Here is a 23,190-nt window from a genome sequence, read left to right as displayed (position 1 = left end):
CTTTTCCTGGTCTCGCCACCCTCCCCAAACAGAGACTGGTTGTGAGGGATGGGGAAAGAGGGAAAGGACCTCTGTCCACTAGAATTAGAAGGGGGAAGGATATTTGGGGGCTGCCTGACCCATTCTTCCATTCCTTCAAACTCACCATCTCTCCTTGAAAAGGGGGAAAAAAGAAAAAAGCCTCCTCTTCTTTTTACTGTTTCAGTGAATCCTTGCTGGTTTTTGGCAGCTTTGGGAATAAATGGCATTTTCATGGGAAAGGACCTCACCAATCTACCTTTCAGATACTAGCAAAGCAAGTTTTTGTACAGTAACTGTCTGTGGGGCCACTCTCTTTTAAATTCACTGACTAGCATAAAAGTTGGGTTATTTGATTAATTTAGTGATTCATAGTGTATTATTGATAGAGACAGAGTAAAAGGACAAATGATTAGATAGTTGATCCTGCCTAGAGGATTTTAAGTAGAAAAAAGTGAGAGAACCCTATAATTTAATGATTACTCAAGAAAGCAGGTTTGCTTAACGACAAAACCAAGTCAGCTTTCTTAGCAACAAAACCATGCAACAGAAGCATGGGACATGCCCCCAAACAGTAAAACAGTGGTAGGATGAGACCCACATATTGATTGCCCAGTGAGCTCAGTAAGTTAATGGTCCCTGGGACATGCTCTTTGTACACATAAAAAACAATTTGTGGACTTAGCTTGACCATGGAGGGATAAGAAAATTCCCCTGCCCAACCTGGAGGAGAAACTAATGATGGAAAGATGATGTTTACTCAAGAAAGACAAAGTTTTCCACCCCCCTCCACTTTTCCTGACTATGAAACTAGCCCAGTAAGTACTCGGGACGTGGCATTTCTTCCTGCCTGCTTGTAAGCCTCACAAGGGTCCTATTCTAATAAATCACTTCTTATCTATCACTTTGCTCTTACTGAATTCTTCTCTGCACTGAGACATAAAGGACTATGGTATACCAGAGCTCTTCTGAGGCCCTCGAAATGACACTGAACTGTTTCATTATTAGAGAAATTATACCAAGTTTTGATTGTTAGAGTTATCTATAGCTAAGCCTTTGGATTCTGCAGTAAAATTCCTAACCTGGCAGTCACATTGAGGGAGGGATGGCTTGCTGGGAGTAGCGAGGACGTTAAGTCTACTGTAGTTAGTATCTAGGGAGAAGTGGGTGTTTTATGTGTGACTCTGTTGGGGCAGATGATCTGAACTGTAAATATTTCCCCTTCCTGGAGTGGATGATTGAGAGTTAATTAGAGCTATTTCCTGCTTGAGGTGGTATCACAATATATGTATTATTTATATCTGTGCCTCCTACAACAAAGCAAAAGCAAGAGGTTGGCATGCAAAGGAACTGGAAGAAAGGCCTTAGATTTAAAGCTGATCTTTGTTTTAAATAGGCTGAATATTCTACACCAATGACTCATTCTTTGTGAAAGAATATGCTGTTTGGCCTTTTCAGGGGAACTACAGTGCATCCTATGATTTAGCATCTCAATGAGGGCTTATTCATTAGTCGAACAAAGGCTTTTTCTAGAAATGGGGATTATATTGTCAGTAATTTTAGAGGGAAATGTCATTGTCCATTTTCATAGTTTATGTGGTGACCAGGGAAAATAGGCTCTTTTAGAAGTTTTTAAAGTATATGGGAAACATTTTATACTTGTTTCTTGTTTTTTCTATTGAGAGAGTATTGTGCTGACAGATTTTGAAGCATATATAATACTGTTTTGTGACTTTGGAAACTTTTTTTTTAATCCTAAATATCAGGCTTTCCAAAAGAATGTATATTTAAAATTCATGATAAAATACAATTTACAAAGAAATAAAACACTCTAGTTCTTTTAACACTCTAGTTCTAGTTCTAGTTCTTTCCCCATCACTTCATGGGAAATAGATGGGGAAACAGTGGAAACAGTGTCAGACTTTATTTTTTTGGCCTCCAAAATCACTGCAGATTGTGACTGCAGCCATGAAATTAAAAGACGCTTACTCCTTGGAAGGAAAGTTATGACCAACCTAGATAGCATATTCAAAAGCAGAGACATTCCTTTGCCAACAAAGGTTCGTCTAGTCAAGGCTATGGTTTTTCCTGTGGTCATGTATGGATGTGAGAGTTGGACTGTGAAGAAGGCTGAGCGCCGAAGAATTGATGGTTTTGAACTGTGGTGTTGGAGAAGACTCTTGAGAGTCCCTTGGACTGCAAGGAGATCCAACCAGTCCATTCTGAAGGAGATCAGCCCTGGGATTTCTTTGGAAGGAATGATGCTAAAGCTGAAACTCCAGTACTTTGGCCACCTCATGTGAAGAGTTGACTCGTTGGAAAAGACTCTGATGCTGGGAGGGATTGAGGGCAGGAGGAGAAGGGGACGACAGAGGATGAGATGGCTGGATGGCATCACTGACTCGATGGACGTGAGTCTCGGTGAACTCTGGGAGTTGGTGATGGACAGGGAGGCCTGGCGTGCTGCGGTTCATGGGGTTGCAAAGAGTCGGACACAACTCAGCGACTGAACTGAACTGAAGTTCTTTTAAATATACTAACTCTTGATGTTTCTAATGTTTTATATTATGGTGTACTAAATATAAATAGTCTTATTTTTTTTCCCTACACATTTATAAATAATAGAGTTTCAATATTTTGACAAAAATTTTTGAAGGTCATGGAACAGTTGTAATTTCCTCCATTGATTATTAAGATCACTTTGCATAGTTTCAGCTTGCTTGGTCAGTTTTATTGCCTGTACTGATGTGGTAAGAGCCAACTCATTGGAAAAGACCGTGTTGCTGGGAAAGATTGAGGGCAGGAGGAGAAGGGGGTGGCAGAGGATGAGATGGTTGGATGGCATCACTGACTGAATGGACATGAGTTTGAGCAAACTCAAGGAGATAGTGAAGGACTGGGAAGCCTGTTGTGCTGCAGTCCATGGTGTCACAGAGTCGGACACGACTTAGGGACTGAACAACTAATGTGGTAAAGTTAAACAGTGAAATAGGATTGAGAAGGGTCTCTGGAAATGCAATATGATTGCCAGGTGGCATAAAGGAACTGCTTGAAGTTACAGATTATAATTTTTGAATGAGAATAGGTATAGTTACCATTTTCTTCTCCAGCTTCATTCAACTGGAGGGGTACAGGTAGAGAGTTGATTTTTTTTTTTTTTTAAAGTAGAGAGTTGAATTTTAACAGGTTTTGTTTGAGAGTTGGGAAGAGGAGGTGGCAAGGGAGTTTAAGGTAAATGAATGGAGTAATTATAATAATGATTGACTCTGGGATTTAAGCTGAATAAAGAGAAAGAGAGTATCCAGTAGTGGACAGGATAGTAGCATTGGTGGATTGAAGGGTTTTCAAGATGTTGAAGGATTGCCTAAGTCTAAGGGGGAATGTTCTGAAAAGATGAGTGGTGGAAAGAAAGTAGGATGAGGAAATTGAGATTAAGAAGAGGTTTCGGTAATTAGTGTTGACAGGTTCACAAGTATGACCATGTAAGTGAGAAATCGAGGTAGGAGAAGACCATTGGAGAAAAGGTAGTGTATTTAAGGATCATCAACCTGAATGTTGAAATCACTAAGAATTATGATGGAGTGGTGTCTGAGAGAGTGATGGTGAATTAGGAGCTAAAAATAAGATAATAGAGGGAAGTGGTGATTTGGAGGCTGCAAATACTTACAGTAAATTGAAGTATTTAGTGGTGTAGTCTCATGACCATAAAAGCTGAGCCCCAGTGAAAATAGTTCTAATGGGCCCAAGGCAGAAAATGATAGACAGTTGTGAGTCTTTAAGGAAGTGGGGCCAGGGGAATGTCTTCCTATGAACAGGGACAGTTCTAGGGTTTCCCTTGGTATTTGCTGGAATCCTCCTGATAGAGGTGAGGAGTGCTGCAGACTGATTCTCTTGACCCCTGTCATGATGGACCAGAGGAAGTGATTTTGTGCAACATTAAGGACTCCCTTGATTCCAGCCAAATGCAGCCTATTAGGAGTGAAATAGGGGCAGAGCAATCTTACTTTTGAATCCAGGCTATCTTTTTACTGGGGAGTGATAGCCTGCTAGATGGATGGTTGTTCTACTGGCTTCCTGTCAACTCCTGCTGATATATTAGCCTATTGATGGTATGGTATTATACCAGTATTTGCCTGACTTCTGATCATGTGGAGGAGTGGTAGGGAAGAGATTGACTCCAATATCACCTGTATTTACAATGTCACAAATACATATGTGTGTATATTTGTATATGTTTACATATGTAAGTCAACTGTGTATTTTATCAAGTACATGAGATACCCATTAGACAGTAGTTACTCGATTACCTTAATCCTAACAGTCACATGCCTAGCACCAGTACTGGTATATTGATGATGCAGAGTGCCGATGTGCTTAGTATTCAACATTATTAATATCCGGAAGATATATTTTATTGGGATACTATATATCCTAATAATAGAGAATGCTGACTATATGTAAATCAGACATAAATATTGTTTGTTGACTTCCCTTATCATTGCGTTAAAAATGATGTTACAGTTGTTTAAGATAGGGATATTTTTGTTCCGTTCCTCAGTTTTGTAAGATGTTTAGTTAAATGCTGCTGCTGCTAAGTCGCTTCGGTCGTGTCCAACTCTTTGTGACCCCATAGATGGCAGCCACCAGGCTCCCCCATCCCTGGGATTCTCCAGGCAAGAACACTGAAGTGGGTTGCCATTTCCTTCTCCAATACAGGAAAGTGAAAAGTGAAAGTGAAGTCGCTCAGTCATGTCCGACTCTTCGCAACCCCATGGACTGCAGCCTACCAGGCTCCTCCATCCATGAGATTTTCCAGGCAAGAGTACTGGAGTGGGGTGCCATTGCCTTCTCCAAGTTAAATGCTATACACATATAATTTGTTCAAGTGTTGGCGAGGAAATTGTCTCTTCCAAAAGTACTTTGTAGCAGCTCTTTTGTGCCTGTGTAGGAAGAGGTTCAAAATGCATTTTATGGTATGCTTTGAATGAAAGGTAAATCCTAATATCTGTCATGATTATGTTATGATATTTGGTATTTCTTAAATTTGAATAAAATCAGGCGTATCAACTGATTTCACTATATTTTGAAGTGTGTTAGTTAAACTGAATTATATATGAAAACAAAAAATGTTGTTTTGACATATTTGTTATGTGGGGGACTTATAACTAGATTCCTAATGAACCTCACAGCTTTTTGGTTTCTAAAACTGAAAATCTTGATTGAGTAAATTCTCTCAAAAAACTGTTTGAAAAGTGATAATAGCACTTATTTCTCTAGACATGCAAAATGTTTATTCTGAGTGTTGTAGAGTCTATGTAGGTATCAGTCTTCAACTTAACCATATGACTGATTTTTTTCGGGGGCAAAAGTTGTATCTTGGGATAAGTGAAAACTAGTTTAAGATGAAAATATTCAGGAAATAGTGGTAAATACGAATACTGCTAAACATTTTCTGATATTCTGGGCCAAGAGTATTTTGATATTGACTGTGACAGGAAAACTTTGCTAAATGCCAGTGCAGCTCAGATACAGAATGAGTTCTTCTATTCTGCTTAACAAAACTTTTTACTGTGTATAAGGTAATGCTGCCTGCAGTACCAGACAGTCCCAAATTAAATGACAAAATGCGCTGAAACCTCTTCTCACTATTGTAACAGTTTAATGTGAATATTCATCATCAGTCAGCTTTTTTTCAAGAAATGACTCAGGAATCTAGGCTACTTTAGTTGGTGCCAATTTTACTCTTGCCGTTCTCAGTTTGTCTGTTTCCAGCCATTCAGATTCGCCTGCAGTGCAGGAGACACAGGTTCGATCCCTGGGTTGGGAACGTCCCCTCGAAAAAGAAATGGCTACCCACTCCAGTATTCTTGTCTGGGAAATCCCATGGATGGAGGAGCCAAGGGGGCTACAGTCTGGGGTCACATGAGTCAGACACAACTTAATGACTAAACCACCACCTATGGGGTGATACTTTCAGGAACTGTGAATATCCTGTTATTGTACATTTTGACCTAATGGCTTTAGTACCCCTTAATGCTAAGTTGCTTCAGTCATGTCCAACTCTTTGCAACCCTATGGACTGTAGCCCACCAGGCTCCTCTGTCCATGGGATTTCCCAGGCAAGAATATGGAGTGGGTTGCCATGCCCTCCTCCAGGGATCAAATCCAGGTCTCCTTCATCTCCTGTATTGGCAGGCAGATTGTTTACCACTGGTGCCACCTGGGAATGGGTGATCCTTGCGTATATCAAGGATCTGATAATGCGTATATCAGCTTATGCATATGGAGTTGTAAAATGGTAAATTTTTAAGTCTGTCATTTCTTCCACATTTATTGGTGGGAATTTTACAGCTGTTGCAGTCTTGACCTCTAGTAAAAACTAAAGTTTAAATCAGAGCTACTATATCAGTGTAGATAGGTTGACCATAACCCCTGCCTCCTACCAGCTAGTTTAGATTTATATTGTAATATTTAATTAGTATTTCTTATGGAATAGGTTACTAGTGTCCACTTTAGGTTCTAGATTTACTCAAGAAAGTGTTTTTAATTATAATTTTGTGTATTATAACTATAGCTACTTATAGATGTTTTAGTGCTTCCCCTCTCACCCATGTCTTGGTATTTTATTTTGACAATTCTCTTAATTATGGGTACTAGATTGAGTTATAAAATATGTTCATGAACTAAGGCGAACCTTATAAGGTTCTCTTAATTATGGGTACTAGATTAATTATGGGTACTATAAAATATGTTCATGAACTAAGGCGAACCTTACAAGGTTCTCTTAATTATGGGTAGTAGATAAATTATGGGTACTATAAAACATGTTCATGAACTAAGGCGAACCTTATAAGGTTCTCTTAATTATGGGTACTAGATTGAGTTATAAAATATGTTCATGAACTAAGACGAACCTAACAAGGGAGAAGTATGTGAACTGAGAGAGTGGAATAAACTTTTAAATGACTACACTAAATTGAACAGCTGTCTGTAAATAGAAACAATTCAGTTAAAGCAAAATTAATCACTTTAATTAGAAAGGGAAAACAAATGATGATAAAATAGTTACTGCTCTGTAAAGCATTCACTTGAATTATACATTGAAGAAGTTTAAACTCAGTCTACTTTTACCACGCCATGGAGCATGTTTCTAGATTACTTTCCTTTAAGGCTAGTTGGTATTCATTGAAGGAATTCAAACAGATAAATATTGTATTAGCCTAACTAGTTCAGATTGAAGTAGTTTTATATATTTGCAGAATAAGAAATTTAATGTGTTTGAAGGGAAAGTTATAAATTACAAAATGAAGTAAATTGCAGTCTTAAAATGCTCTATATATCTGAAGTGGGCAAGGTTTGGAAATTTAAACGCAGAATAAAGAACGGTTATTGTTCTTTTTTAGACCTCACAAATCACTCATATGAAAAAAGCCTAGAGACCAGTGATGTTGAAGGAGAACTTTGGAATCTGCCAGACTTTTTAAAAAAGGAAGTTCATTTATTTGGCTATGCCAGGTCTTAGGTGTGGCATGTGGGATCTTTGGTTGCAGCATGTGAACTCTTAGTTGTGGGTTCTAATTCCCTGACCAGGAATCGAACCTGGACCTCCTGCATTGGGAGCATGGTTTCTTAACCAGTGGACCACCAGGGAAGTCCTCACTTGTCATATTTTAAAATTAGAATACCTAGCATAATGCCTTTCCCATTGGTGCTCAGTAAGCATTTGTGGCTTTCATGAATTATGACAGTTACATTTTTGTTTATAAGATAATTGGTGATATCTTAACATGTGAGAGTAATAGCATTTCTTCTTTGTGTTTTAGAGTATCCCCATAAATATGGTCCACAGGGGGGTTGTGCAGATCATTCAGTGTTTGAAAGAATGAGGAAGTACCAGATGACTGGTGTAGAAGAAGTAACACAGGTAAGATTTTAATACAAGTTTGTGTTTAATAAATGAAAGTGAAGTTGTGCGTGTGTTTCTGCATTTAACATGTATGTTCTAGGATTTCTAAAATATTTATATTATCAGAAAATATTTATATTTCTTAATGCTCAAAGAGGCCAAATAACTTGCTTATAATAAAAAATGTGATGCTGAGGTTTGAATACAGTCTGCATGACCCCAAAATCATAACATGTCCAAAATATTCTCTTACATGATTTATCATAAAATTAAAAGTATTCAATCTGAATATGTGTTTAATATAAATGTCAGTGTTCATATTAGTATGAAAATTAGAGTGACCAACTTCCTCAGGTTTGCCTGGGACATCATTTTACCATTGAAAATCATGGGTCTAAGCAAACTCAGATGGTTAGTTACCCTAATAAAAATCACAGTGCTTTTAACATTTTAATTGTAAGTTTTTCTGCTGTTGACTATTGACCTTTGATTCTTTTTTGATTTTATTTTATTCATAGGTGATAGTTTTGTAGTTATTTAAAACACAAGTTTAAACTTTTTAAAGTTTTGTTTTTATAGTAAAAACATTTATCATGTATTTTAAACATCCTTTCTAAAAGTAGTAGGGTAGATTAACATTTCTTGAGTCACAAATGCAAATTTGTATGTTTTTTAATCTGCAGCATGGCATGAGATTATACCATTTCAAATGGGTCTTTCAAGTCTAAGTGAGATTTTATTCTTATATTCACTGAACAATTTTCTGTTGATCTCCCATATATTAGAATATCTGTGGCAGGTTCTGGAAATATGTGGAAATTAAGATGAAGCAAATTATCCTCACAAAGTTTATGGTTTAACTGGAGACACAGAAAAATTGAAGGTAGTAAGAAATAAAGAATTAAGTGAAGACTTAATGCTTGTGGGTGGTATTATACCCACAAAAAGACTAGTTAACCTAGCCCCAAAAGTGTTTGAGGACAATAATCAGAAACTGAAAGAGTAAGGAGAAGTTAGATTGACCATGAAGAGATGGAAAGAGAAGGAACAGTGTATACAAGGCCAGAGAGATAGCCGTACCAGTAAAGAATTCTTAGCTTCAGGCTAGGGGTGAAAAACTAGAGACTGGGAGACTAATTAGAAGTTGTTGCAATTATTCAGTTGAGAAATGATAGTCACTTGTATGGAGGTGTTGGCAATGTGGATAGATAGGCTGAAACCATAGATTGCTAGGTATAATAGAGTTTATCAGTGGCTAGATATAACATTAATATACAAAAGAAGTTTATGTATTTTTTTATATTAGCAGTAGACCACCAAAAATGTAATTCAAGAATGGACATCATTAAAAATAGTGTCAAGAATATCATGTATCAAAGAGTAAATGTAGCAAAGAAAGACCTATATAAGGAAAATTATGAAACTTTGTAAGAAATGTTACAGGTGACTGATTTTATTATGGAGAGATACACTGTATTAATGGAACTGATAGCTAATAGAAAAACATTAATTTTCCTCATATTGCTTTATTCATTCAATGCAGTTCCATGTAAATTACAGCATGATTATTCATAGCACTTGATGGATCATAGCACTTGATGGATCTAAAATGTTTCAAGAAAAAGTGAAGGCTAAGAAGAAATAAGGCCCATCTAAAGATGGTGAACAAGAAAAAGATTTACCCTGGAAGATATTAAGACTTACTAAAATAACAGAGAGAGTACTTTTAGCATAGGAATGAACAGATTGACCAGAGGGATAAAATTAATTGTCCAGATCCATACAGATATGAAACTTTGTTATGTGGTAGAGATAAAATCTCAAAGGAAAAATAGAGACTGTTGAATACATGGAGCCCCCCAAAAATGTTTATCCATTTGGAGAAAAAATGAAGTTGTATCTTTACCTCATACTATAGTTAAAACAAAACTCGGTAAGTACCACATGTCTGAAACAAAAACTTTGAAACTCTTAGTAGCACAAGTGGGTGGAAATTTCCCTTTCCAGTTATGCTAAAGTGACTGGCATCCAACTAGCCATTCTGCAAAAAACAACTGGAAAACCAAAACAAACAAAAAAAAATAAGCCCCAATTATTTTCAAATATTGGCCAACAGGCAATGCAGGATTGACATCCCTGAGAAAGGAGAAATAAATATCTCTGATTTCTATGACTTTTTGACTGGAGGCAAAATTTCAGGAATGGCACAATGAAGGGCGCTTCAAGAAGAGTTCAAAATGCATAGCACTCTTGCAGAGTTGAAGAGATAGGTTAAGGTTCAGAAAGGCTAAGGTATCTGGATTTATGGACATAGTACCTGGGAGGAAGAGGGAGCTAAGCTGATAAGCTCTAGATATCTGCACAGTGGTCACCTTGAATCTTAGCTGGATTCCAACCTATGCACACACACGGTGAGATTCTATGAGAAAACTACCCGAGAAAGAAAAACTCCTGAGAAATCTATAAACTAAACAACTATCAAAAATTGTACTTGGTAGAAGTCCCAGCCCATGCTTGGAATAAGCTAATCTCACCCCAGTCTAAAGGAGTACTCCAGACCTGTACTGACTAAGCTGAAAAACCAAGCTTCAGAAAGATCAAAGTTCTTTTCAAGTAAATTAGCTGCCTGTCTTCTCACTGGAGAAGGGAATGGCAAACCACTTCAGTATTCTTCCCTTGAAAACCACATGAGCAGTATGAAAAGGCAAAAAGATAGGACACTGAAAGATGAACTCCCCAGGTCGGTAGGTGCCCAATATGCTACTGGAGATCAGTGGAGAAATAACTCCAGAAAGAATGAAGCGATGGAGCCAAAGCAAAAACAACACCCAGTTGTGGATGTGACCGGTGATAGAAGCAAAGTCTGATGCTGTAAAGAGCAGTATTGCATAGGAACCTGGAATGTTAGGTCCATGAATCAAGGCAAATTGGAAGTGGTCAAATAGGAGATGGCAAGAGTGAACATCGACATTTTAGGAATCAGCAAACTCAAATGAACTGGAATGGGTGAATTTAACTCAGATGACCATTATATCTACTACTATGGGCAAGAATCCCTTCGAAGAAATGGAGAAGCCATAATAGTCAACAAGAGAGTCTGAAATGCAGTGCTTGGATCCAGTGTCAAAAATGACAGAATGATCTCTTCATTTCCAAGGCAAACCATTCAGTATCATGGTAATCCAAGTCTGTGCCTCGACCAGTAACGCTGAAGAAGCTGAAGTTGAACGGTTCTATGAAGACCTACAAGACCTTCTAGAACTAACAGCCAAAAAAGATGTCCTTTTCATTATAGGGGACTGGAATGCAAAAGTAGGAAGTCAAGAAACACCTGGAGTAACAGGCAAATTTGGCCTTGGAATACGGAATGAAGCAGGGCAAAGGCTAATAGAGTTTTGCCAAGAGAACACACTGGTCATAGCAAACACCCTCTTCCAATAACACAAGAGAAGACTCTACACATGCACATCACCAGATGGTCAATACCAAAATCAGATTGATTGTATTCTTTGCAGTCAAAGATGGAGAAATTCTATACAGTCAGCAGAAACAAGACCAAGAGCTGACTGTGGCTCAGATCATGAACACCTTGTTGCCAAATTCAGAGTTAAATTGAAGAAAGTAGGGAAAACCACGAGACCATTCAAGTATGACATAAATCAAATCCCTTACTATTATTCAGTAGAAGTGAGAAATAGATTCAAGGGGTCAGATCTGATAGACAGAGTGGATAGATCTGATAGACAGGTTAGACCTGATAGATAGAAGAACTATGGACAGAGGTTTGTGACATTATACAGGAGACAAGGGAGCAAGACCATCCCCAAGAAAAAGACATGCAAAAAAGTGAAATGGCTGTCTGAGGAGGCCTTAAAAATAGCTGTGAAAAGAAGAGAAGTGAAAAGCAAAGGAGAAAAGGAAAGATACACCCATTTGAATGCGGAGTTCCAAAGAATAGCAAGGAGAGATAAGAAAGCCTTCCTCAGTTATCAGTGCAAAGAAATAGAGGAAAATAATAGAATGGGAAAGACTAGAGATCTCTTCAAGAAAATTAGAGATACCAAGGGAACATTTCATGCAAAGATGGGCTCAATAAAGGACAGAAATGGTATGGACCTAACAGAAGCAGAAGATATTAAGAAGAGGTGGCAAGAATACACAGAAGAACTGTACAAAAAAGAGCCTCACAATAATAAGATCTTCAGATAATCATGATGGTGTGATCACTCAGCTGTGGCCAGACATCATGGAATGTGAAGTCAAGTGGGGCTTAGGATGCATCACTATGAACAAAGCTAGTGGAGGTGATGGAATTCCAGTTGAGCTATTTCAAATCCTAGAAGATGATGCTGTGAAAGTGCTGCACTGTATATGCCAGCAAATCTGGAAAACTCAGCAGTGGCCACAGGACTGGAAAAGGTCAGTTTTCATTCCAATCCCAAAGAAAGGCAATGTCACAGAATGCTCAGACTACCACACAATTGCACTCATCTCACTCGCTAGTAAAGTAATGCTCAAAATTCTCCAAGCCAGACTTCAGCAGTACGTGAAGCGTGAACTTCCAGATGTTCAAGCTGGTTTTAGAAAAGGCAGAGGAACCAGAGATCAAATTGCCAACATCTGCTGGATCATGGAAGAAGCAAGAGAGTTCCAGAAAAACATCTATTTCTGCTTTATTGACTGTGCCAAATTCTTTGACTGTGTGGATCACCACAAACTGTGGAAAATTTTGAACGAGATGGGAATATCAGACCACCTGACCTGCCTCTTGAGAAATCTGTATGCGGGTCAGGAAGCAACAGTTAGAACTGGGTGGTCATGGAACAACAAACTAGTTCCAAATCGGGAAAGGAGTATGTTAAGGCTGTATGTTGTCACCCTGCTTATTTAACTTATATTGCAGATTACATCATGAGAAATACTGGGCTAGATGAAGCACAAGCTGGAATCAAGATTGCCAGGAGAAATATATATAACTTCAGATATGCAGATGACACCACCCTTTTGGGAGAAAGTGAAGAAGAACTAAAGAGCCTCTTGATGAAAGTGGAAGAGGAGAGTTAGCTCAACATTCAAAAAATGGCATCTGGTCCCATTGGAGACAGTGAGAGACTTCATTTTTTGGGTTCCAAAATCACTGCAGATGGTGACTGCAGCCATGAAATTAAAAGATTCTTACTCCTTGGAAGCAAAGCTGTGACCACCCTAGACAGCATATTAAAAAGCAGAGACATTACTTTGCCAACAGAGGTCTGTGTAGTCAAAGCTATGGTTTTTCCAGTAGTCATATATGGATGTGAGAGTTGGACTATAAAGAAAGCTGAGTGCCAGAGAATTGATGCTTTTGAACTGTGGTGTTGGAGAAGACACTTGAGGGTCCCTTTGATTGCAGGGAGATCGAACCAATCAATCGTAAAGGAAATCAGTCTTGAATGTTCATTGGAAGGACTGATGTTGAAGCTGAAACTCCAATACTTTGGGCATCTGATGCGAAGATTTAACTCATTGGAGAAAACCTAGATGCAGGGAAAGATTGAAGGTGGAAGGAGAAGGGGAATGCAGAGGATGAGATGGTTGGATGGTACCACAGACTCAATGGACATGACTTTGAGTAAACTCTGGGAGTTGGTGATGGACAGGGAGGCCTGGCGTGCTGCAGTCCATGGTGTTGCAAAGCTTCAGACACAACTGAGAGACTGAACTGAATAGAACGATGCTCAATAGTGCTTGTTAAAAAAGGACGCTGAATGTAGATACTTAGTGATGTAACATTTAGAACGTAAGACGTTCAGAAAACATTGCTGGATGACAAGAAGCTCAAGAAGTTGAAATATGTGATCCATGATCAGGACAAAAAAAACAACCAGGTAGAAAAAGACTAGAAATTACAGGCATTACCATACAAGGACTTTAAAATAACTGTTACTAATATATTCAAAAATTACTGAAAACAAAGAGAAGAGAATAGTGATTATAATGAAGGAATCAGGTATAATCCTCCCGTGAGGATTTAGCTAGTAATGAACAAATAGATTTTCAAAGTTATGTGGAAATGTAAAGGACCTAGAACAGGCAAAACAATTTTCAAGAAAGAACAAAAGCCAGAGGACTTATACTACCTTAATTTGAGACTTAACTATAAAGCTGCAGTCATCAAGATGGTATCATCCTGACCTCAGCATAGATTTATTACAGGTTATGGAATGGAATAGAGAGTCCATATCCGAATGGTCTGTTAAATTTCACAAAAGTCCCAAAGTAATTTAAAGGACAGAAGAGTGGTCTCACAAATGAAAGTAAAAGTGAAAGTCACTCAGTTGTATGTGACTCTTTGCAACCCCATGGACTATACAGTCCATGGAATTCTCCAGACAAGAATACTGGAGTGGTAGCCTTTCCCTTCTCCAGGGGATCTTCCCAACCCAGGGATAGAACCCAGGTCCCTGTATTTGCAGGTAGATTTTTTTACCAACTGAGCCACAAAGGAAGCCCAATAATCCTGGAGTGGGTAACCTTTCCCTTCTCCAGCAGATCTTCCTGATCCAGGAATCAAATCGGCGTCCTCTGCATTGCAGGCGGATTCTTTATCTACTGAGCTATCAGGGAAGGTCTGACAAATAGTACTGTAAAAAAAAACAAACAACAACCTCACTTTATACTCTTATGTGCTGTGTACTCAGGCGCTTCAGTTGCGTCTGACTCTTTGTGACCCTATGGACTGTAGACCCTATGGACCAGGCTCCTCTGTCCATGGGATTCTCCAGGCAAGAATACTAGAGTTGGTTGCCGTGCCCTTCTTTAGGGGATCTTACCGACCGGGGATTGAACTCACATCTGCCTGTGTCTCCTGCATTGCAGGTGGATTCTTTACCCACTGAGCCACCTGGGAAGCCTGTTTATACCATTATACCTTATACAAAATTGATGATAAATCTGCATAAAGGTAAAACATAAACTTCTAGATTAAAGCGTAGAAATTTTTCCAACTTTGGAATAGAAAACAGTTTCTTAGGACAGAAAAATAGCCTGCCCCCCCCAGCCCAAAATTACAAGTTTGACTCTGTTAAATTAAGAACTTCTCAAAAGATATAGTTAAGAAAATGTAAAAAGAAGCCACAGACTGTGAGCAAAATGTCAACAGTACGTGTATCTAACAGAAGGCCTCTCCAGAATATAATAAGAACTCTTAAAGTGAAAGTGAAAGTCATGTCTGATTCTTTGCAACCACATGGACTATACAATCCATGGAATTCTCCAGGCCAGAATACTGGAGTGGGTCCTTTCCCTTCTCCAAGGGATCTTCCCAACCTAGGGATCCAACCCAGGTCTTTTGCATTGCAGGTGGATTCTTTACCATCTGAGCCTCAGAGGAAGCCCAAGAACTCAATTAAAAAGAAATACATAAACCTCAATTAAAAAATGGGCAAAAGCGTTTGAAAAGACACTTGACAAAAGAAGATATTAAAAAATATTTTGTATTTTGAGATAGAGAAACTCTTTAATAAGGAATGAAATCGTTGACTACTAAAAAATTGGTATATTTCACTATATGAAAATTAAGAGTGAAGGACACCTTACAGTGAAGACTATGAACTCTGAGACTATGTTAACAATACATGACATTGACAAAGAATTGTTTTCAAAAATAGAGAAGTAGTCCTCCTGCTTAGAAAAGCTAATAGAAACCAACCTGACTTCAAAATATGAATATTACAAAAATGTGTTTATATATATTTGTATTTGCATATGTGTGTATTTGTTTCAAGGCATTAGAGAATTAACAGGGCTCTGAAAAAGTGTGGGGACAGATCTTTGGGGGAGAAAAAGGACACTTAGGAAAGTGACCCTGACACTTTGGGCTACTTTTTCTCTAGCTATATCTTCCAGTTCCTGAGTAGAAGTCTCCAGGTTCTTGAGGCTAAAGATAAAAATACTGTTTAGGGACTTTATGTTGAGATCGTGAATGAAGGAAGGGCTGCTCTCTAGAAGTGAAAGTGAATCAGAAAGTGTTCTACCTCCCCTCACAGGGGTTAGAGTTTCTCACCACATCTTAATCTCTGACTGAATTAAGGTAATGGAGGATTACTAACACACCGAGCCTCATTGCTTGCCGGAAGTGAAAATATTAATAGATCTTGAGAAAGATATCATTACTTGAAGCCTCAGATTATGTCTATGATTTTCCATGTACATTGTCCAGCCCTGAGTTCAGAATAATCAGCATATTAACAAATGAGACAACATGGTAGAAGAGAGGGAAAAAATTACTTAACCAAACGTTAGTCATTCAGGATTAAATGACAGGGTCTCTCTTGGTGGTCCAGTGGTTAAGACACTAGAAGGAGGATGGTTTTGATCCCTGGTCAAAGATCCCACATGCCTCATGGTATGGCACGACCGAAAAATAAGAAATAGAAATTTAAAAAGAAAGATAAATGACAGGTGTACACCCTCAAAAAGGTATAGCTGAGGTGTCAGACATGTTAACAACCTAAAGGTATCTGAATAATGAAATGATCAGACATAGATAGACTTTAATATATTCAAGTACATAAAGACAAAATTAAAAATTTCAGCAGAAAATTGGAAGTGAACAGAAGAACCTAATGGAAATTCTAGAACTGAAAAATATAATAACAGAAACTAAGAATTTGGTGAACTTAGACCTGGATAGTATGTCATAAGAAGAAAGAGTAAACCATGGAAACAAATGGGTAGAAAATACAGAAATGAGTTTAAGAGACATAGTGATACATCAGAAAGTTCTAAAGTATGTATAATTGATATCTCAGAAGGAGAAAAAATGAGAGTGAAGTAGAGACAGATAGTGGCTGAGAATTTTCCACATATGACAGAGAAAATCAAACAACAAATTTAGTAAACCCTGTTATTAGTTCAGGAAAAATCTTTCATGAAGAAAATAATACTTTACACAGTATTAGAAAAGTCTAAAGACCAAAAGATACACTCTTAAAAACAACCAGTAAAAAGTCCAGTCACCTTCAAAGAAGCAGCAGTAAAAATGACAGCTCGTTTCTCATTGGAAACAGTTGAAACCAGAAGACAATGGAATGTGCTGAAACAGTAACTGCCATCCTAGAATGATGTACTGAGTGAAAATAGATAAAAGTACAATGAAGACAGTAACTAAGAGAACAAACATGGAGTTGTCAAGGGAGAAGGAAATTATAAAATGTGAGTGTAAATTTGGAATTGTGGCTTAAAATTTAAGTTGAACTCTCAATTACTGTCATTACAGTTCACTTAGCATGGTGCTTTTAGATGTCAGCAAATACTTAAATCTTTAGATTCAACAGCAGTGTTATTTCTTTAAACAAATACTTATTGAGTGTCTGCCATTTGCCTGTGAAGTGTGTGTTGCCAGCTAGAAGTATAGTAAGAAGCAAACACAGAGATAATTTCTTCTTTCCAGAACTCATATTCTAGTGGTTGAAGTCATGGTGGTGGACTGGGGACAGAAGATGAATAACCACATGATTAACTGTGATGGACATGGGTCCATGGTTCTATGAGGTGTAGTATGGGTGATTTAACCTTTGCTAAGTCTGAAGAAAGAAGTGGACTAGATCAGGGAAGGCAGTATCCCCATGTGCAAAATACTGTGAAGGGATACAAATGACGTGTTGCAGGATTGGAAAGAAGTTCTGTTTAGCTGTAGCAGAGAGAGCTAGAGTTGGGTAGTGTTGTAAGGTCTCTGTGAAGTACTGTGGAATGGGACAAAACTGAACAGGTAAACAAAGTCTGTAGTGTTGACTAGGTGGTGCATCTAAAGGGTTTATGATTTTATTCTTAGAGTGATAGGAAGTCATTTGAAATACAGGTGCAGATGGGTAATATTTTCAAAATCGTGTTTTGAAGAGATTGCAGTTTGAAGATCAGCCATGGACAGAGATGGATTCCCATCACTCTTAGTGCAGTACTCTAGGTAGTAAGTGATGGTGGCTTGGGCTAATGTGATGGACTAGAGGTAATGTGGGCAGATGCCCTAAGTACTTAGATGCTAAATTTGGCACAGCTGGGTGATAGATTGGTAGAGGAAGATGTCAAAGTATTATAGACTACTGTAAGACTTGCTTTATGTGTATACACACACACACACATGATTACATATTAAATGGTATGTTTTGAAAATGTTTCAAAGTTAAAGAATTGTTTGAATAAATAAATCATCTATAAAGTAGAACATTACGAGACTGAAAGTGCTGTTTAGGAATTTTTAACAGTGTGAGGAAATAACCTATGGTCTTACATATGAAGTAGAAAATGAAGTTGTTTAAAATGTATATCATTGATTATATAAATTATGATAGTGAAACATGCTAATGATCAGAAATAACTCTTTTGACATATAGACACCTCAAGAAAAACATGCTATTAATGGTCCAGAACTCCTGAGGAAAAAACGTACAACTGTAGCTGAAAAAAATACTTGTCAGCTTTATATTCAGACTGATCATCTGTTCTTTAAATATTACGGAACACGAGAAGCTGTGATTGCCCAGGTATCTATAATTTTGCTACTATTTTAGTTTTGATATTCTCATATTGTTTGATTATACCTGTGTTTTCCTCTAAAAGTTAAAGTTAGTGCATATCTCATTTTGGAAAAGTAAAGAGTATGTATTTTCAGTTGTGATGTGATAAAATATGTAAGATAAGAACACAAATAACTGAAAGACCAGTTAGGATATTTTAGTGTCGTTCAAAAGAGAGATTTAAGACAATGATTTCATGAAGAAGATGATGGCACTGGAGCTTAGCTTTGAAAAGAGGGTCAGATTATCATTTGTGGTCTTAAAGGAGAGAAAGGTAGAAGAATCCTAATAAGAGTATTTAATTTCTATTCTGTATTCTCATTATACTTAACACTCTGTGTGCTGTGTGCTTAGTTGCTCAGTTGTGTCTGAATTTTTACAACCCTGTGGACTGTAGCCCACTAGGCTGCTCTGTCCATGGGGATTCTCCAGGCAAGTATACAGGAGTGGGTTGCCATGCCCTCCTCTGAGGGATCTTCCCCACCCAAGGATAGAACCCAGGTCCTCCTACATTGCAGACAGATTCTTTACTGTCTGAGCCACCAGAGAAGCCCACTCTATAGTTACACTATTATCTGCATTTGTATCTTTTCAACCCTTCAGTTTAGTTCAGTTCAGTCACTCAGTCGTGTCCGACTCTTTGCGACCCCATGGACTGCATGCAGCATGCCAGGCTTCCCTGTCCATCACTAACTCCTGGAATTTACTCAAACTCATGTCCATTGAGTTGTGATGCCATCCAACCATCTCATCCTTTCTCGTCCCCTTCTCCTGCCTTCAATCTTTTCCAGCACCAGGGTCTTTTCAAATGAATCAGCTCTTCACATCAGGTGGCCAAAGTATTGGAGTTTCAGCTTCAGCATCAGTCATTCCAATGAACACCCAGGACTGATTTCCTTTGGGATGGACTGACTGGATCTCCTTGCAGTCCAAGGGACTCTTAACACCACAGTTCAAAAGCATCAATTCTTCGGTGCTCAGCTTTCTTTATAGTCCAACTCTCACATCCATACATGACTACTGGAAAAAGCCTTATTAAAGTATAAATTTTTTGGAGATACTCTTCAAAATACCCTTCATTTTGAAGGTATCCATTGAATTTGATGAATGCATTTTGAGTCTAAGGATTTGAGACTGAGATGGTGGAGGTGTCATTAGTACAAATGGTGAACTTGTTTTGTTGGTGGTAATGAACTTACTTTTAGACATGTTTTAAAAACCCATGTACCTGATTGTCCCTTTAGGGTATTGAAAATATAGAATTGGAGCATGGGAGAGGTTAGCCTTGAGCTTTCTGCATGGAATTTAAGGGTTTAAGAGAGAGTTAAAACAAGGAAAGAGAATGAAAGGGAGAGAATGAAATCAAAAGGGAAGGAACTGGGAGATAAAATCTCTTTATAGTGAATAGGATGAGGAGGAGAAACTATGGGCTAAAATGTAATAGTTAAAGAGGTGGGAGATAAAGTAGGATCAATCAAGGAATAAGAAAAGTTTCAAATTAAACGCATAGCCAGTAGAGTCATATTTGGAGATATCAAAGAGAATGACTTCAGTGTGTTAATTAACTTGATGGGAGGGATCCTTTCCCAATGTGTATGTTTGTCAAATTGTCATGATGTACACTTTAAATATCTTACATTTAATTTGTCGATTATACCTCAGTGAAAAAGACCCTGATGCTGGGAAAGTTTGAAGGCAGGAAGAGAAGGGGACGACAGAAGATGAGATGGTTGGGTGGCATCACTGATTAAATGGACATGAGTTTGAGCAAGCTTCAGGCGATAGTGAAGGGCAGGGAAGCCTGGCATTGGATGGTTGGATGGCATCACCAACTCAATGGACATGAGTTTGAGCAATATCTGGGAGTTGGTAATAGACAGGGAAGCCTGGTGTGCTGTAGTCCATGGGGTAATAAAGAGTTGGATATGCCTGAGCGACTGAACTGCCTGACTGAACTGAATGCTGAAAAAAAGAAAGAATGATTATAAATATTAGTTGACTTAGTTATCAGAAGATTGTTGACGTGCTTTAAGCAAGCTTTCAGTAAAGTTATGCGGGTGAAAACATTGTGAACAATAAGGAATTGGTTGGCAGGAACAGTTAGGGTTTCAAGAGATGTGAAAAACCAGAAATATGGTGGCTTAAGAATAAGGAAATGGCAACCCACTCCAGTACTCTTGCCTGGAAAATCCCATGGATGGAGAAGCCTGGTAGGCTACAGTCCATGGGGCGCAAAGAGTCAGACATGACTGAGCGACTTCACTTCACAAGAATAATATGGAATATTTGAGTGAAAGGGGGACACACGAGAAGTTGGTCAGAAGAGGAACATGATCCAGTGGAGAAGCAGTGTAAGATATGAAAAAGAAAAATTGATGTAAGACAATGTTCTTGAAGATCCAGTAAGGATTGGGGTTAAGAATAAAAGAAAGTTACTCCATAAGGAAGAATTACCATTTGAGGAAGATAGAAATGGATAAAGATAGAAAAGTTTGAAGGTTAAAAGAGCAGGAACTCAAGATGAACTCTCAGTAAACTAAGATATCTAATTAGTCATCTGTGGAGAAGTGTTTGAACCGCCAATGTTTGGGGTGGAGAAAGAACAGAGAGTTGGATAAGGGATCACTAAACCAAGCTGAGTGTAGGTAGTACAGATTTCTAATGGACTTTACCAGCAGTGTTATGATGTTCTTTATCAATGTGTGGCAAACTGGGCTACTTTTTAAATTGGTAATGCTTCTACTTGGCTGTTCTATGTTTATATAATTTCTTTGAAAATAGTTTTGAAACTATATATGCATGCATATTTTCACATAAGTGGTAGCAGGAGTGCTTTTCGTAAATGAAGATGGGAAGGTTCATATATAGTGATTTAGAAGCCAGAGAGTTAAGTTGGGAGTCAGCTAGGTAAAAAGAGGATCTTTCTGTGTTCTGTCACTCTGCTTGTCTCTCTCAGTTTTAGCAAAATCTGAATGTATATTGTTTATATTTGTATTACTTCTTTCCCTTTCTCCTCCCTCTAAAGTAAATCTCTATAAATTTATAGGGATCTTCTCAGTTTTGTTTACCACTATACCTCCAGCACCTAATACGGTGTCTTTGTTGTTATTTAGTTGCTAAGTCATCTTCCATGCTTTTTCGACCCCATGGGCTATAGCCTGCCTGGCTCCTCCATCCATGGGATTTCCCAGGCAAGAATACTGGAATGGGTTGCCATTTCCTTCTCCAGGGCATCTTCCCAACCTAGGGACCATATCTGTGTCTCCTGCATTGGCAAGTGGGTTCTTTACCACTGAGTCACCAGGGAAGCCCAGTGCCTACTACATAGTAAGTGGTGGACAAAACTTAACAGAATGTGTACCAGTGTAGCAGTGGTAAGACTGAGTCAGAGGATGACTGAGTGCTCTGATACTAACAGGGAGATATTCACAGAATATGTTTGAATTGAGTCTAAGGAGTAAAACCCTAGGTATAAGGCAGCAGCATGTGAAAAGGCATGGAAGTATGACATTGCAGGATGAATTGAGGAAACAAAGTTTTATATGACCGAGGCAAGAGTGCATGTTTGGTTTTGGCCAGAGAAAAGTCGGGAGAGTCATTCTATTTCTCTTCTCAGTTCCAGCTCACTAATCTTTTTCATCCTTTCATCTAGTATATGATATTGACATTTTAAAATTTGAATGTGGTAGAATATGAATAATTCTTGATTTGGAAAATGGAAATTCACAGTCTTTTTCACATTTCAACATTGCCCCTAAAATGTTTTTCTTTTTTAAAAAAATCAATAGATATCCAGTCATGTTAAAGCAATTGACACAATTTACCAGACAACAGACTTCTCTGGAATCCGTAACATCAGTTTCATGGTGAAACGCATAAGAGTAAGTAAGGAATTTCAATAGTTAACATTAAAAAAGAGAAACAATAAGGATCATGTTTACGAAATGAAAATGCTTGCTTTTTATTTCATCTTTATGCATTAAATAATTTAAATTGTATTTACTAATACAGGTTATCTTTACTCTTGGGTTGTACATGATCACAGAGGGGATACCCGGACTTATGATTTAAGAATGAAATCTATAGAGCTTTAATCTGGACTGTAGAAGAAGTATGGTATAAAGTACTGTTTTCTGTTTGTCTGATTAACATACTACTTATAAAGTGCTCTAGTAACTAGAGATTCGGTACTTGACATTTCCCCCAGTTTCTGTAGTTCTGTAGATTTTCCTTATAAAGTATATTTTAGAATGTGTCCCATTTGATGCTCCAGTGGAGGGAAGGATAGATACAGTGGTTAAGTAAAATTGGAAGTTGGAGAAACACTTAATTCTATTTCCTCTTGAAATTTAACAGTGCACACTAATGTATTCCAGGTTTTGAAAAATCCTTTGGGAAAGAAATCCATACATTTCTAAGCTCATTTAGCCTTTTTTGTATTAACATCATCTGAGACGCCAAAGAATTGCAGTACACATTTTGAGAAATGCTGATTCTTAGTTTTAATGTTATAAATTGTTAATAAGTAAATACTCAATTATTAACAAAATTGGACTGTTTCAAACATTTTCTAAATATGAATTCTTTCAAAGTATATAGCTTTTAGGAATCTGAGTTTATAAGCTAGATAACCCATGTTTTAAAAGTCATCATTTTACAAAAGTACTTTCCACAGAACTTCTTTATTTTTAATAAAAATTTTAATGGTTT

At 37.9% G+C, this 23,190-nt stretch overlaps 1 protein-coding gene across 5 annotated transcripts in view; it reads left to right on the top strand.

Annotated features, from left to right (window-relative positions):
• Nucleotides 1-23,190, top strand: part of ADAM10 (ADAM metallopeptidase domain 10) — a 143,612-nt gene that overhangs the window by 80,181 nt on the left and 40,241 nt on the right. For all 5 annotated transcript variants that reach the window (XM_086321199.1, XM_086321202.1, XM_086321198.1 and 2 more), the window contains 3 exons: nt 7,842-7,942; nt 18,298-18,447; nt 22,269-22,361. In XM_086321199.1, the coding sequence (XP_086177325.1) occupies nt 7,842-7,942; nt 18,298-18,447; nt 22,269-22,361 (344 nt within the window). The remainder of the gene's footprint in view (nt 1-7,841; nt 7,943-18,297; nt 18,448-22,268; nt 22,362-23,190) is intronic.

Source organism: Bos grunniens, chromosome 10 (assembly GCF_055505025.1).
Source record: "Bos grunniens cultivar Pamir isolate PY7600 chromosome 10, Bosgru_T2T1.0, whole genome shotgun sequence".
In the NCBI taxonomy this organism is placed as follows: domain Eukaryota; kingdom Metazoa; phylum Chordata; class Mammalia; order Artiodactyla; family Bovidae; genus Bos; species Bos grunniens.
The sequence above is the reverse complement of the archived record's forward strand: the minus strand, read 5'-3'. Positions and strand labels throughout refer to the sequence as shown.